Raw genomic sequence first — 16,472 nt, forward strand, 5'->3', positions numbered from 1 at the left:
ATTTTGAAGCTCATATGAGCCTGAAAATAATGTTTTTTAATTTTTGATTTTGTTCTATCAGGGATTTTTAAAATGACATTTACACTAAAAAAATTGCTCATTTCTTATCCGGGCCAGCCATCTGGTGGCTAAAATATAAATTGTAGCATGAACACTGAAAGCCTCATCAGCGAGGCTTACAGTGTTCAGCGCAACTACCAATGCCCACATTGGCCGCACGGGGCATCGGTAGGAAGCCCGGAAACTTGTTTTTGCGCATTTAGATGCCGTGATCTCACTTGATCATGGCATCTAAAGCCTTTAAATACCAATCGGTTGCGGTAATTAGCCGTAGGTCTCTGCTGTTTGATAGAGCAGAGATCTGCCGACCATGGCGCCCGCTGCACGTGCAAGCGGGCGCCATGTTTACACATCGCTCCAGCGCCGTACATGTATGGCGCTGAAGCAAACGGGTTAAGGGTCAGAAACAAAACAAAACTAGTCACTGCTACCGGGTCTCAATTAACACACAGGAAATGCCTGCTCCACCAATCACTTGCTAGGGGAAGGTCACTGTTGAGGCCAATGATTGGCTGAGCAGGCATGTCCTACATGCCGAAACTGAACATGAAGTCGAAATCAACAAAGACTGGATAAATGTTGGAATGGGAGTGGTAGGGGACATAATTGTGGTTGCACAATCCCTTTAGGGACCTATATGTAAGAAAGACCATAACAAAGTGTAAATCAGGGCAGAACCTTGGATAATTTATGACATGAGCTCTGACTAGACAGGATCAAAATATGGGGTATTTGATAGGATTTATGTAATTTTTGCATATTGTTATTTTTTATTAAAAGTTATGTTTTATTCATTTATGGTAAGCACTCTGTGATTTCATAATATCTTCTTTGGCAACCTTTTGTTTTGCACTGAGAATCTTCAATATCCCCAAAAACTGATTTTGCATGAACTCAGCTTCAAACACTTAGCTAAAGAAGTTAAAGAAGCTGACCCATTACTAACATCATACAGGGTGTCTACTGCAAATATTAATGGCCACCATGCAATACTACATATTTTCTTAGAGTGGATGGCAGGGGAAATATGATCAGCTGAGAAAAATCAGCTGCTCACTGGGAGGTATGGTGTATAAGCTGAACACCATGTTAGCACATTAAATAGGTTTTCTAGGAGTAGAATACTCATGACGTTACCGTATCCTTAAAATAGGTTATCAATATCTGATCAGAGGTGGTCTGACTCATCACACCCCTGCTAATCAACTGTTTGGAGATCCCATGTCACTTAATAAGATTTTTTTTCCAACAAGATATTTACATGGACACAGATTGGCATTAGTTTTTAGCTAGCCAGCATTTAATCCTTGGTATGTCCCAAGCAAGCCACTGTATCTATCACCTATGACCCTGACGACACCATCAACTTAGCTCATAGCAGCCATCAAGATCAACTGAAGGACAAAGCAGCATCTCTAATAATCCTGTTTTCCCAGACTTAATGTGGCAACGCTGTTATGTTAAGGTTAAAATTTAGCACTGATAGATGTACTGTATAATCATCTATATCGATATGCTGTACTGAATGCAACCTGTATTTCAAGCACATGTTTATGTTTGCATAACTTTGTACAGTAATGTGTTATAGCCTATTGTCGCAGGATGATCTAAAAAAGTAAGCACATTTTTCTTCTGCTCCTCAGTTTCACCCTATCCTTGCAATAAAAGCTGAAGTCAAAGTCACTCCTGTGTCAATGAGTTGCTAGCAGGGAACATAGTTGCCTGTCAAGTTATGATCCACTCACATTTAAGGAGGACAGAACACCCATGATAACATGTACTTATAGAGGCCCTTATCTCCTTCACATACAGGAAAATGACTATAGAATAAACAGGAATATCATTTGGACATTAAATATTATGGAAGATAAGTTGAAAAATAATAATTTGTCTCTAAAATAGATATACCAGTCAAAATCTAGTTAGGCTAAACTTGTGATCCAGTCCAAACAACCGTATTTCTAGAGTACTGCAATTTACAGAGTAGTATAACTATTGCTTTAAATTAATCTTACTTTTTCTCCTTGTATTAAAAATGTAATAAATTAAATTAGATGTTTTATAGACTAAAACATCTGATCACATACAGATCTATTCTTCCTAAGCTATCATCTTGGTTGATTAAGTGGGCATGAAATGACCACCTTTTTAAAATAAATGAGATTTTGCAATAGAATGGCAAGAGATATCTATCCTATATGTTTCCATGTGTGCCAACCCAGTGGTTGTGTTGTGCATTGCAGTCTGTCAAGCTTTGCAAGCTTGCCACAATACTGTATTGTATTTGTTTCATGAGAAATTGGAGTCCTTAGACAAATTATAGCTAAGCTAAAGATGGCCACATCTGTATCAGAAAATGGCAGACTTTAAATAGACAGTATACCTTTAAAAATAGAAACAATTACCAAACTCAATCGTACTTATATGAATAAACAGTAATGTCACACCTAACAATTACTACATATTAGAAAAGTAATTGTAATAAATACACTTCACACTATACAAAAAAAATGTACTGGTTCACGTGAACCCTAATTTATAATGTTTAACTATATGCATCATTTTGCAGTGCAGCTCATGTAACAAACAATGTTATACCTTGAAGTTGTGAAAATTCCATAGACAAGAGTAGATCGAGGATTGTCTGCTTCCATGAGAAAAACATCCTCTGTATTAAAAAAAAAATAATTAAGATTTTAATATTAAACATTGTACCTTATTAGTATGTAAGTTTTCATTTAGTACTAGTAGTTGTACAAATAGTAAAATGTACTTTAATCACTATGATTCTTGCTGACCATTTTAGATTATGTAAGAAAATAACAAAGAATTGTCAGCAAGGTTTGCCAGTATAAAGGGGAAGATTTATCAAACTGGTATAAAGCAGAACTGGCTAAGTTGCCCATAGCAACCAATCAGATTCCACCTTTCGACTAAGGCTACTTTCACACTAGCGTTCGGAGCGGATCCGTCTGATGTTTTATCAGACGGATCCGCTCCGATAATGCAGACGTTCGCATCCGTTCAGAACGGATGCGTCTGCATTAAAACTTAGAAAATTTTCTAAGTGTGAAAGTTGTCTGAGCGGATCCGTTCAGACTTTACATTGAAAGTCAATGGGGAACGGATCCGCTTGAAGATTGAGCCATATTGTGTCATCTTCAAGCGGATCCGTCCCCATTGACTTCCATTATAAGTCTGGACGGATCCGCTCGCCTCCGCACGGCCAGGCGGACACCCGAACGCTGCAAGCAGCGTTCAGGTGTCCGCTCACTGAGCGGAGCGGAGGCTGAACGCTGGCAGGCGGATGCATTCTCAGTGGATCCGCCTCCACTGAGAATGCATTGGGGCCAGACGGATGCGTTCGGGACCGCTCGTGAACCCCTTCAAACGGAGCGCACGAGCGGACACCCGAACGCTAGTGTGAAAGTAGCCTAAAACTAACACATTGTTTCGCTCACTATCTACCAAAATGGGTAAAGACATCAAATAAAATCATAATAAAAATATAAAGTCAAAATATTTATTAGAGTATAAATACCAGCGTAAAAATGAATCACAGAGTGTAAAAAAGTTGGCATCACAGAGAAAGAGAACACGACCATAATTATAATCTCCATAAAAACCAAACAGTCAAAAGCAATACATATAAACATTAGTGTTGACCGAGCACCAAAGTGCTCGGGCCGAACACATAGGGATGCTCGGGCGTTCTACCCAGCACCTGAGTATAACGGAAGTCAATGGGAAAACCCGAGCATTAAACCAGGCACCCTCTGATCTGAAGAGGAGAGGGTGTCTGGTTCACAGAAAGAATAGAAAATGATGGAAACACCACCAAAACGATTTGGAAACAGCAAGGGGAGGACATCTGGATTCAGCTTGGACTCCTATTACCTATGACATACAACCACACAAAGGCTATATGCCAAAATCCTGGTATGTGCAAGCCAACAATCTATCCATAGATAGAGAGACAGACACAGTCAGCACACCTTACAATGGCAGCCTTGTGCACTATGGGAAATTCAAAACCAGCTCTCATCTGACAGAGCCAATAAGCCTCAAAGTTACTTCATATCTGTTGGATGGCTTGCGTGGACCTGCACACCTAGATCATTATAATTAGGGTGGCAAAAAGTTTTCTGATTGTCCTAACATAATATTCAATAACCTTTCTATACAGTTTTGTCATGTAAACTAATTTGCATAAACATGAGCATATGGCAAAGACATGCAAATGAGGAGAATCTGCCTTGTTTTTCAGCTGAAAAACCATTTGCATAGAAAATTTGCGATAAAAATTCACGATTATAATATTCACGATCTACACTACTCATGAACAGCGCCATCTATTGGATTCATAGTCTTGTCATAAGACTATAAAACCAATAACATATAAAGCATCATCAATCCTTACATAAAGATGCACTACCATGAGACTACACGATAATAAACCCACATGAACTCCGAAATGTGTTTTATCTTTGTTTTCACTGCACATATCTGTAAAAAAGAAATAAGACCTGTAATTTGATCCAATATGTACCTTTGAATGTAAATGTGAAAATTATATCAAAACCTAATAAAATAAAAAGACTATAAAACCAATAGATGGCGCTGTTCATGAGTCATGAACAGTGCCATACATTGGATTCATAGTCTTTTCATAAGTAGTAGAGTAGTGTTGATCGCAAATTTTTATCACAAATTTTTCATGCAAATGGTGTTTCAGCTGAAAAACAAGCAGATTCAGCTAATTTGCATATGTCCACGATTATGCTAATGAGTTTACATGACAAAACTGTATAGAAAGGTTATTGAATATTATGTTTGGACAATCAGAAAACTTTTTGTCACCCTAATGATAATGATCTAGGTGTGCAGGTCCACCCAAGCCATCCAACAATTATAAAGCAACTTTGAGGCTTACTGGCTCTCAGTCATATGAGAGCTGGTTTTGAATGTATCAGAGTGCACAAGGCTGCCATTGTAAGGTATGCTGACTGTATCTGTCTCATGAATAGATTGTTGGCTTGCACATACACAGCTTTTGGCATATAGCCTTTGTGTGATCGTCTATTGTATGTCATAGGTAATGGGAATCCAATATGTATCCATACATCCTTCTCATGCTGTTTCCAAACCATTTCAGTGGTGTTTCCATCAATTTTTAACCTTTTTCTGTGAACCAGACACATTCTCTTCTTCAGAGCAGGGGGTGCCTGGTTTGATGCTCAGGTTTCCTATTGATTTTCATTGTGCTCGAGCATACACAGTATTCAGCCGAACACTTCGATGTGCAGAGCATAGTGCTGCTCGAGCCGAGCTACTGTTTCGGCCGAGCATGCTCGCTCAACACTAATAAACATGAGTAACCTCACATATCTAGCACACAATACAGGATTAATGGAATATATTCATGGCAGTACAAATAAATACCACACACTAATATCAAGCACTATGTAATATGAAAACCAAAGAACCAAGCTACAATCAGCCCAGTACATATAAAAATTGCATTGTGCACACAACTAACTGCTTCATGATTGGGGACAGATCCCACAGTTACACCTTACCCATAAGAGTTTTTTTCCCACTGGGGTTTTGCCAGCCCTGACATGCATTTTGGAAAAGCCTTTGTTTGGGGGTGGCTTCATCTCAGTAGGACCCAAGTAGTAAAAAAAAGAAGTTAACAAACATAGGTTTTACCATTATTGCTGTGGTTTTGTGATGTGTTTATATATAACTATCCATTGTGAAATACACTTATTACATTTTAACCTGAAACAAATCATGGCAAATAACCATATCACAAAACTGAAGCAAACCTGGTAAAACTGAGCACAATTTTTAAACTCCTTTTTAATTAAGTGTACCCCCACAGCTGCCAGTAAATATATAAACCTAACGCACTAGTCCAAAGAAATCAATGGATAGTGCATACTGGAGAAATCACAGCATAAACAATTGAGCTCTGATTTTCCCTCAAGATTCATTCACTCAAGAGAAAAGCAGTGGTCTGAATAAAAATAAGTCCATGTTTAGAGGCTGAAGCACAAACTAGTTTAACATTGTTTATGTGAATGAGCCCTGACTCTTGCTAGGTATATGGTCTCCATTACTTTGTGGCCACAGATTTTTTATGAGTTCTACTGAGGAGCTTTACTACTTTAGTGTCAGTGTATGGATTATAGAATGATCTGCTCTGTGGCAGGCAGAGTCATTATCTCTGTTATTTTGCTATATGCATATATGAGTTATATACTGGCTTCACATTTCTCCTTATCTGACTGCTCTGATGTCTCCTTATCATTTACTTCGGGTACCTGCAAGAGCAATTCAGGCGATTTAACCTTTGCATAGCCTTCCTGAGAGGTATTATCTGTAGGTAAAAAGTGTGGGGGTTAGCTATCCTGACTTGCAATAAACAAAAGGTAGCAAAAAGGAGAAAGATAAGGTGAAAGAATCAACACAGATTTTTTTTTTACCAATCTGTAAAGTGCTGTCCACCCTACTTTCTAATGCCCTAGGCACATTCCCTTATGTACCTTGTTGTAAATAGGGCCCTGCTCCTCATGGCTCCATCGATGGAAACATTTAAAAAGTCCTGGTTGTAAGAATATGATGGCACACAAACAAGTTTTTTTTTTATGTTTTATTCTGCAAAAGGATTAAACCATAGAAACCTATATGAATTTGGTATTTCCATAATCGTTTCAACAAGCAAAACAAAATTAACACATCTATTATACTGCAAGAAAAAAAAAAATAATGATTGTAGTTATTTTTGCATTTCCTCTAGAAATACTTAAAGGGGTTATCGAGGATTAGAAAAACGTGGATGCTTTCTTCCAAAAGCAGCAACTCACCTTTCCATAAGTTATGTCTGGTATTGCGGTTTTGCTCCATTGGAGACAATAAGGCAGAGCTGCAATACTGCACACCACCTTTGGACTGGGGTGGCACTGTTTTTTGCATACATTTTTATCTAATCCTGGACAATCCCCTTAAAGAAAAGGTGATCAATATGTAACCCAATGTGGTGTCACTGAATATTAAGTTATGGCTTTTGGAATGTGATATATTTTTGTCTCATGTCAGCTTTACTTCACCTGTTCTCCGCATCACTGCATCCTGACAGGATGTCTATATGTACTTCCTGTTTTCGTCAGCTTCCTGCTGGGTTTGCTAACCAAACCCAACATGCTTTGCGCTGCAATGCTTCTCAGGGTTTGCCCTATGTGACACACTGTTCTCTCTGCAGCAGTCTTACCACCTATGTCTCCCCTCTCTATGTAAGTTAGGTCAAGCAAGCTCTGTGCAATATTACAGAGAAAATAATGCTGGATTTGGTTAGCAAACCCCGCAGGAACCTGATGAAAAAACTAGGCCAGTCCTGAAGAAGTTAATATTAGTAAATCTTTGGCCAATCTTTGATCAAAATCTGTTTTCACCAGCAAGTATCTCCAGACATTGCACTTTTATAAAACATATAAATTATATTTACCCACCTAACTCATCAAAATGAGTCTCGGTCCCATCATCATCCATCACTGAGCACACAAGTCGTGCCTTTAAAAATGTTGTCCACTTGTTAACAAGACTTCTTTGTCCACCAATATCATTCTAGAAGGAAAAGACATATTACTTAATTAGGACCATTAGTAGGTGGTTAAAACATCACAACCAAACTGAAGGATTCAGGGAGAACAGTATATACAACCCCCTCATTGCACTGTTTGTGAAACAGTGTCCAGAAAACAAATTACTGGGGCAGATTTAGTAATAGAAATGCACCAGAACCCTGCCTTGTAACACTATTTACTAAGTTCCCATTATAGCATGTTGCTAGAAAACGGGATATGACTTTATTGGGAAAAGTAAGTGGCTTATTGGAAAGAGGCATGGCTCAAGATGCAACAATGTGTACCAAAATTCTGCTGCCATCTCATAGGTGGTATAAAAGAAGACTAGACAGTCTACAGTAAACATGCACTAAATGTATCTTTTAACATCAAACACTGTGATAAATCTTTAGGTTGTCTATTCTAAGTTTACAGGGTCTAAACATAAGCCAATATTAGTATATCTGCCCAGATGGATTTTTCTTGAACTAAACAATAAAATTGTATCGTTCATGGTCATCAGTCAATCACGGATGAAGTGCTCTGGTGATGAAACATCAGGATCTGAAAGGCCATATTTTAGCAATGTTCTTTTATTAAATGTAATTAAGCTAGACATAGTCCAGATGGAAATAACTAGACACTGAAGAAGAGTCATGAACCGTATTAGATGTACCAGTCCATGCCTCCATTCTATGACTCATCATGAGCAGGAAATAAACTGAAACCAAATGTAATTATTAGACCTCATTACATTGTTTGTCACTAATACAGATGAAGAAACAGGTCTTACTGGGCAAACTCTTGCTATCATGGAATGGATTTGCTTTGTGCTGCCAGTGTTGTCAGTCAACCTTTCTTTGAGAAAGAAATAAACTTTTGCATCGTTTGGATCTGTTCCATCTGGCAGGATCTGGGCATCCACAAAAATTGGCTCTAAAACACAAAACATTGAAGACATTCACCTTGACATGTAACCTGTATGACCATTATTGTTTCAGTTTTATCTATCTATCTATCTATCTATCTATCTATCTATCTATCTATCTATCTATCGCCTTTAGTTCTGCACTGTGGTGTGCCCCACTCGACCAAATACCCTATTACACTGGCAGATTATTATTAAGATGATTATCTTGCGATCATCTGGTAGTGTAATACTGTTGCCCATTACCTCGATCATTGGGTAATCGGGATCTTTTAAAATGTTAAAAAATCCTGGTTTGCAAGCGGCAGATCTTACCGTGTAATAGGTGCTCTGCTGCCGGCAAACAATGAGACAGTATAGGGATGAGCAATGCATTAGCAATCACTGGTCCCTATACTGAGGAGGAGATCGCTGCATATAATAACAGTGGTCTCCTCTTCTAGCGAACAGGCGATTGACGGGAGGGAATGCTTTTGCTCGTTCATCAGGTAATCGGCGGCAGTATTATACTGCCAGATGATTAGCAATCATCTTAACAATAACCTGCCTGTGTAATAGGGCCTTAACCACAACTGATTGGGACTTGGCAATTCACAAGCAGACTAGATGGCTACTATTTTGGTGCCAATGCTACAGACAACGACATTCCCCCAATTAATGTTGCTTTGCTTTGATTCGGCACCCCTAAAATATCTGCAAAATAGTGAGGTGCCCGAGCTGCCACATTTCAAAAAACCTATATATTATATGAACAGGAAAAAGAGCAGCAAGCATTCTCGCCTCATGCAAAGCAATGCACATTTATAACACTAAAATAAATAGCGATACAATAGTCTCAAAAATAACCACAAAAGGTTTACAAATAATGATACCTGGAATGCAAAGAAATATCCACAGAAAGAAGGATTAATAATTAAAAAAAAATATGGCAGGCTTTAATAGTGCGCAGATCACAAACTGAAGTAAAAATATAGACAATCTGTCATCACAGAGAATTATTATTTTTATTTTTTATTTTTTGGGGGGGAGGGGAAGCAGTGCATGCCTTATGCATATACTGTAACCACTGGTGTGCCTTCCACAGAGGTGCTTGCAACCCTATTTTATACAATGTAAAGCATTATGTAATACATTCACCTGTGGGAGCAATCAGTTACATAAATACCTATATAAAGGAATGTACCTCCATATGAGATTAGCGAGGTAAGCATTCCTGTAGTGAGACTGCAAAGGTGCTGGACAGCAACATATATGCACAAAAGATTAAATAAATATGCAATAACCTAACACAGGTCCTAAAAAGAGGTGCATGCACCATAGCAGGACTAGAGCATCCACAGTATAGGATATGTGCCAAAAACTGGTGCACACTCATATGTATAAAGTTAAAAGGATTTACATTTTATTAAATTTCACGTGCTCATATAGCGCTAATATATTCCGCATCACTTTATAGACATTATCATCCCTCTCTGTCCCCAGTTGAGCTCACAATCTACACTCCTTAACAGTGAAATTGCAACATCAAGAAGGACAAGCTCTAGGTTTAGCAGGTGTCACTACATTCTGCAGAAGATCAAATATTCAAGCACCTGGCTAAGATTTGTAGCATGGAGGAGGGGCATAAAAGCCAGATTGAAAGCAAAGTTTTTTGGCCACATGAAACCTCAAGAAATGGATCAAGTTGTGTGGGATGATTGTGCGATGCCTACGATTCTTGATGATTTGTGTGACATAACATTCCTCAAATTACCATTAATAACTCCTTTGCTAGCATGCCAAGGTGTGTAAGTATGTGTGGCGATTATACTCAATACTGAATAAGGTGATATGTTTTAAATATTTTATTTCCATTTTTTTTTGTCATTCGCACATCATTAAACATGTCTATCAATCCTGTCATTCCCATAATTCCTCAACTTCTTGGGGTTAAAATTTCAATATTGAGGAGTGTAAATTCCCTACCAGTACATCAACATACAAATGCCATGTAGATGTTGTCCTTGGTCGGATTCGAACCTAGGATCCCAGAGCTGCCAGGAACCAGTGCTAACCACTGAGCCACCAAGGTGTAATAATGTAAATCCTAAGACAAGATGACATGTAAGAGAGATGCAAAGTGATCATTTCAATAACAATATGTAATGTGCTTGAAATTCCAAAGTATCTTACCACTTAACCACTTGGAGTTGTGCTGATCCGTTCTCACTGGATTTCGTTTTGTAAGACTGCGAAAAATGGCAGAATCGGTGCCCATGAAATCAATATACATTCCCGAAAAGAGCTCTTCATCTATAAAACAGTGCATTGTCAAAAGACAGATCTGACCAATAAACAAGCTGGGACAGGTCTAGTGATTTACCATACACAACTACGTATCCTACATGTCATAAATCATCCAAAAGTTTAACTTTTCCTCTAGATTGCATGAGACAGACTCAATCTATAGTACAAAGAAAAAAATATATAGTAGAATTTGGAAGTTCTGCTGCAGGTTTTTAAACCCTCAATTGCTATTTAATGTTGGTAATTTGTTTTATGACATTATAATCTTCAGCGATTTAAACGGCTACATACTATGTGGATATTATCTTCGGGCACGAAGCCATCTGATTACCCAGGCACATAAAGTGAAAACTCATATAAGATAATAGTCCTACTGTTCTGTGCCATAGCTTCAGCTGCCATATATATAGTAACAAACATGTAACACTTGATAACTGAGGAGACTGAGCGCTTCACATATGCAGTCAGGATTCTGAACTTTTGTACCCATTTTCAGTCCAGGAATAATATAATTTTAATCACTCTATAAACATCAGAAGAGTATGACAAGTCTGCATGCAGGCGTTTCATTTGTACCAAATTCTATTAGTGACACTCAGAAACGAGAAGTAAATTCTATTCACACCTTTCACACAATGTGTGTGACGTTTATATGTGTTTATTATAATTTGGCAACTACAGAATGATTATTGTTAGAAAATCTTCTCATGTTCCATGGAAAGTCCACAGAAATTGTAATTCCATTCTGCTATAACTATTAGGGGAACAAATTAATTGGAATAGGAACCCAAAAGCGGTCACAGGGACATGATGGACATATATGGTATGGACAAAGTAAATTAATGGAAAATCAGAGTAAAATGTAAGCCAGAACTGAAAAAATCTTTTTGGGTTAACTACAATCTTCTCTGCAGCTTTAGAACCTTGGGGTCCAGACTGCTGGATGTGAAAGATACCTCTTATGTTGGCTGAAACTTCAGCCTGGTACGAAACATAATCCTTCTGTGAAACTACAACACTTATGGAAAAAACAATAGGATCAATAGCAATGGCTATAGCCAACTGTAGCCACCTGGGTATTACAGAATTACAACTCCTAGCATACCCTAATAGTATGTGGCTATGAAGTCACACAAGTTTTGGCTAGAGAATTACTGGTTAGATACCACTGATTTACACTATCCTTAGAAAATTGACATTTTAAAATAAGAATAGAGAAAGTAAGAGCAGGTTGACACAGAGTTTTTGGAGGAGATTTTGAAGCAGATTTTACTTCAGGTTCTTCAGCCAAAGCTAGAAGTGTATTCAAAATGAATAGATAATATAAAGGAAGGACTTATATTTCTCCTTCCTACTGGATTCTCTTCTTGCTAAGAGCCTAAACCTAAAATCTACCTCAAAACCTCCTCCAAAAACTTTGTGTGAACCTACCCTAAGAGCCTCTCTCTAACAATTTAGGTGAAGGTGAAGAAGTCCTCCAAATTTAACAGTAGCTATTTCAATGTCCCATCTTCGATCGTTCTACAATACCTGAAATTGCTGGTTTAAATAGCTTAAGTTAAATGTTGTGCACATACTGTCACACCTGAACAAAATAATTTGGCACACGTGCTAAACATCTATGATTTGCTATAATACCAATTATCTTAAAAAACACAAGACATGGTATATTTAAGTGCAGAACTTATGCTGGGACTGGATACTATCTTATCTCTGAAAAATTAGCATTTTGACTAAATATATTAGTGAAATAAAATCTACAGACATAACACTGATAAGTAATGATGATTTTTTTTTTTTTACGCACACTCTCTAAACAAAATAAAAGCAGTGGCTGTGTACTTGGAATATGTCTTAAATAGGGGCTCAGGGTTTAAGGTTAAAACGTTTATAAATGAAAGCATATAAATGAAAAAGTTCTGCAAATATCAAAAAATATTGACCCAGACTTATCATGCCTTCACCTCAGAATTCTGGCTTTAAAAAGCCGCAAAATTTTGCTTTTGCAACTTGTGCAAAAAGTTTGCAACTTTTTACAATTTTACCCTACTCACTCCAGTTTTGTAATAAGGGTGGAACAGTGGGTGTAGTTATATGTTAATGAGTTTCACTTCAGATTTATCATTGAGACTTTTTTAAAAAGTCATGGAGCAGCTTCTCTAGACAAAAGTGTCCGGTTTAAGCATAAGACAAATTTATGAAACAACATGAGACATTTGGTAAATGTGCCATAAAGTACTCCAATGCATACTAAAGCAAAACTGACTTCACATGTTCCCCTTATGATAAATTCCTCCCATTGTATTTCAATTCCTCAACTTTTTAATGCTATTAGTTTGATGTCAGTAGAGGATATAATTCTTGTTTATGTGCAGATATTACAAACTTGTACATAACCATCCTGCCCCCAGCTGAGATGTGGCTACAATCATACAGTGTAGTGAGGGTGCTGCCACACGTCATGTCACCTGCATTTATGATGCATTTTCTACCAGCAAACAGAAAACACACAGCAGACTTCAATTACCTTAATGTAAATAGTAATTAATGTAATTAAGTCGTTGTCCTCCAGAGGTCTTTTAATGACCTCCTGGGGGACAGATTATGTGCCATTTAAAAAAAAAATATATAAGTAAAATAAAAAATTGTAAAAAAAATATATTAAAAATGTTGTCGCTAACAGAAACTGTCACCATAGTCGCCCCATTCTCTCAAACCTATACATGTTATATATGAAAACGATAGTCACAAAATAGTTAACCCCTTGCAATAATAAATTTTTGTGTCAGTTTTAATATTTAACAAATAAAAAGCTATAATAAAAAAAAAATACTTTTAAATAATAATTAGCAGTTTTCCTCTAAAATAAACCTAAAAAAAAAGAAAGTGTGAAGTAAAAAAAAAATATATATTTTTGTAGTCAAACATATAAAAAAGCTACGGTCACTAAACCACCAGGTGCACAAAATCACAAAAAGTTGCCTGGACATTCAGGCCTTTTTGGGCCCGGTCATGAAAGGATAAAAAACTGAATGTGGTACCCAGACCCGAACTTCTTCATTGAAGTTCAGGTTTCGGTTCAAGGTTGTGTAGATTGTATTATTTCCCCTTATAACATGGTTATAAGGGAAAATAATAGCATTCTGAATACAGAATGCAGAGTACAATAGGGCTGGAGGGGTTAAAAAAAGAAAATAATTTTTTTTTAACTCCCCTTAATCCACTAGTTCGCGCAGCCGGCATCTCTTCTGTCTTCTTCTTTGAGGAATAGGACCTTTGATGACGTCACTGCGCTCATCACATGGTCCATCACATGGTCGTTTACCATGGTGATGGGCCATGTGACGGACCATGTGATGAGCGTAGTGACGTCATCACAGGTCTATTTCCTGTGCAGAGCAAAGATGAAGACAGAAGAGAAGCCGGGCTGCGCGATCAAGTGGATTAAGGCGAGTAAAATTATTAATATTTTTTTTAACCCCTCCAGCCCTATTGTACTATGCATTCTGTATTAAGAATGCTATTATTTTCCCTTATATCCATGTTATAAGGGAAAATAATAATGATCGGGTCTCCATCCCGATCGTCTCCTAGTAACCGTGCGTGAGAATCGCACCGCATCCGCACTTGCTTGCGATTTTCACGCAGCCCCATTCACTTCTATGGGGCCTGTGTTGCGTGAAAAACACACAAAATAGAGCTTGCTGCGATTTTCACGCAACGCATAAGTGATGCATGAAAATCACCGCTCATGTGCACAGCCCCATAGAAATGAATGGGTCCGGATTCAGTGCGGGTGCAATGCGTTCACTTCACGCATTGCACCCGCACGGAAAACTCGCCCGTGTGAAAGGGGCCTTAGGGTTCTGCTAGGCTTTGTTCACACGTACATTGGGGATTCAATTAGGAGCTTTTTGTTGCCAATTCCGTAAAAAAAAAAAAATAATAGTGCAGAATGCTCCATTATATTGTCCAGTAAAATATCGGGCTCCCTGACATAAAACCAATGGTCCTCAATGTAGTCAATGGGCTCCATTTTTGTCTGTCTTGCAAAAGACCCAGTAATGACAGAACAGAACAATGGAAACTTAAAAGACTTCAGACTCTTTCTGCTTTTTCGCATTTTGTTCTGGTCTGGCCTTGTGCTAAAATAAATAAAGTAAAATAACAAATTCCTACTGGATTTGGGGATTTTCTGCCATTCTCTCAAGCTCTGTTGGGTTGGATGGGGAAGGTCGGTACACATCTTTTTTTAGGTCTCTCCTGAGATGTTTGATTGGGTTCAAATCAGGGCTTATGCTTCACTGTAGGGATGGTATTGGGCAGCTGATGGGCATCTCATCCCTTAAGCCCCCCTGCTCCATATCTTAGAGACAATTGGAGGATGAAGACAGAATTTGGAAGCTATTGATGGCAACCACAGAGGAACAGCTTTTGGGGCAATATTTTGTGCTGCGCTGTGGTATTTGGTTCTGCTGGGATGGTATTTTGTTCTACACTAAGATATTGACGACCCTTGCTACTTGTGTAGGCCCTGCCTACTTGTGCTGGCTCATGTTATGTCAGTTTGGACATGCCTACCAAATGAGAGCCAATTTTCAGTTTTTTCCATGGCCACTTTAAGTTTCCAGTCCTCTGTAGTGCTGCAGTGATGGCTGATATTCTAGACGTTTCTCCAATATGCACACAGGATCTTTGGAGCTCAACCACAGTGACCACTAGGTTCTTGGTCACTCCTTCCCCCTTCCAATTTTCTTAGTTTGGTATGATGGCCAGCTCTAGGTAGAGTCCGGGTTGCTCCAAACTTCCATTTAAGAATTATGCATGCCACTGTGCTCTTGAGAACTTTCAGTGCAGAATGTTTTGTAGCCTTTTCCAGATCCAGCAGTTCTTTCCTCCTTATGGCTTAGTTTTTGCTTAATTATGATATGCATTGTCAGCTATGAGATCTTATATAGATGGGTGTCCTTCCAAATCATACCCAGTGAACTGAATTTACCACAGATGGACTCCAATCAAGGTCCAAAATCATATCAAATATGATCAAGAGAAATGGGAGGCCTCACAGCTAAATTTCAAGTGTCATAGCAAAGAGTCATAGTAAAGTCCCCTTGTGGAACTAGTAAATGTTTAAAAAAGTTTTAAAAGTTCTATTAAATAAAATAAAAATCCAAGTTAAAAATACACCTTTTTTTCTATAAAAAAAAAAGCTTTTAAGTGGAAATAAATTGCAAAAATAAAAACCCCCTCCACATATTTGGTATCACTGTGCCCGTAATGACCTGAACTACACAATTATTATGCAATTTATCCTGGAGGTTGAACACTGTAAAAAAATTCCAGAATTGCTGTTTGTTTTGCTTGCTCACCAAAAAAATCGAATAAATAAAAAGCGATCAAAAAGTGTTTTGAACCCAAAAGTGATACCAATAAAGGAAAAGTTATCATACAACAATAAAGCCCCCACACAGTTCTATAGAAAAATAAAAAAGTTCTGGGTCTTGGGATGCAGTGATGAAAAAACATTTTATTTTCTATAAATGAGAGTTTTTACTGTGCAAAAGTAGTGA

The 16,472-nt window shown here is 37.9% G+C and overlaps 1 protein-coding gene across 2 annotated transcripts in view; it reads right to left on the reverse strand.

Moving 5' to 3' along the window:
- SEMA3C (semaphorin 3C) overlaps positions 1-16,472 on the reverse strand; it is a 178,765-nt gene that overhangs the window by 51,361 nt on the left and 110,932 nt on the right. For both annotated transcript variants that reach the window (XM_040413119.1, XM_040413112.1), the window contains exons 7-10: positions 10,789-10,908; positions 8,482-8,624; positions 7,575-7,689; positions 2,659-2,728 (exon numbers count right to left, since the gene is read on the reverse strand). In XM_040413119.1, coding sequence (XP_040269053.1) covers positions 2,659-2,728; positions 7,575-7,689; positions 8,482-8,624; positions 10,789-10,908 — 448 coding nt within the window. The remainder of the gene's footprint in view (positions 1-2,658; positions 2,729-7,574; positions 7,690-8,481; positions 8,625-10,788; positions 10,909-16,472) is intronic.

This window comes from Bufo bufo, chromosome 1 (genome assembly GCF_905171765.1).
Source record: "Bufo bufo chromosome 1, aBufBuf1.1, whole genome shotgun sequence".
Classification (NCBI taxonomy): Eukaryota; Metazoa; Chordata; class Amphibia; order Anura; family Bufonidae; genus Bufo; species Bufo bufo.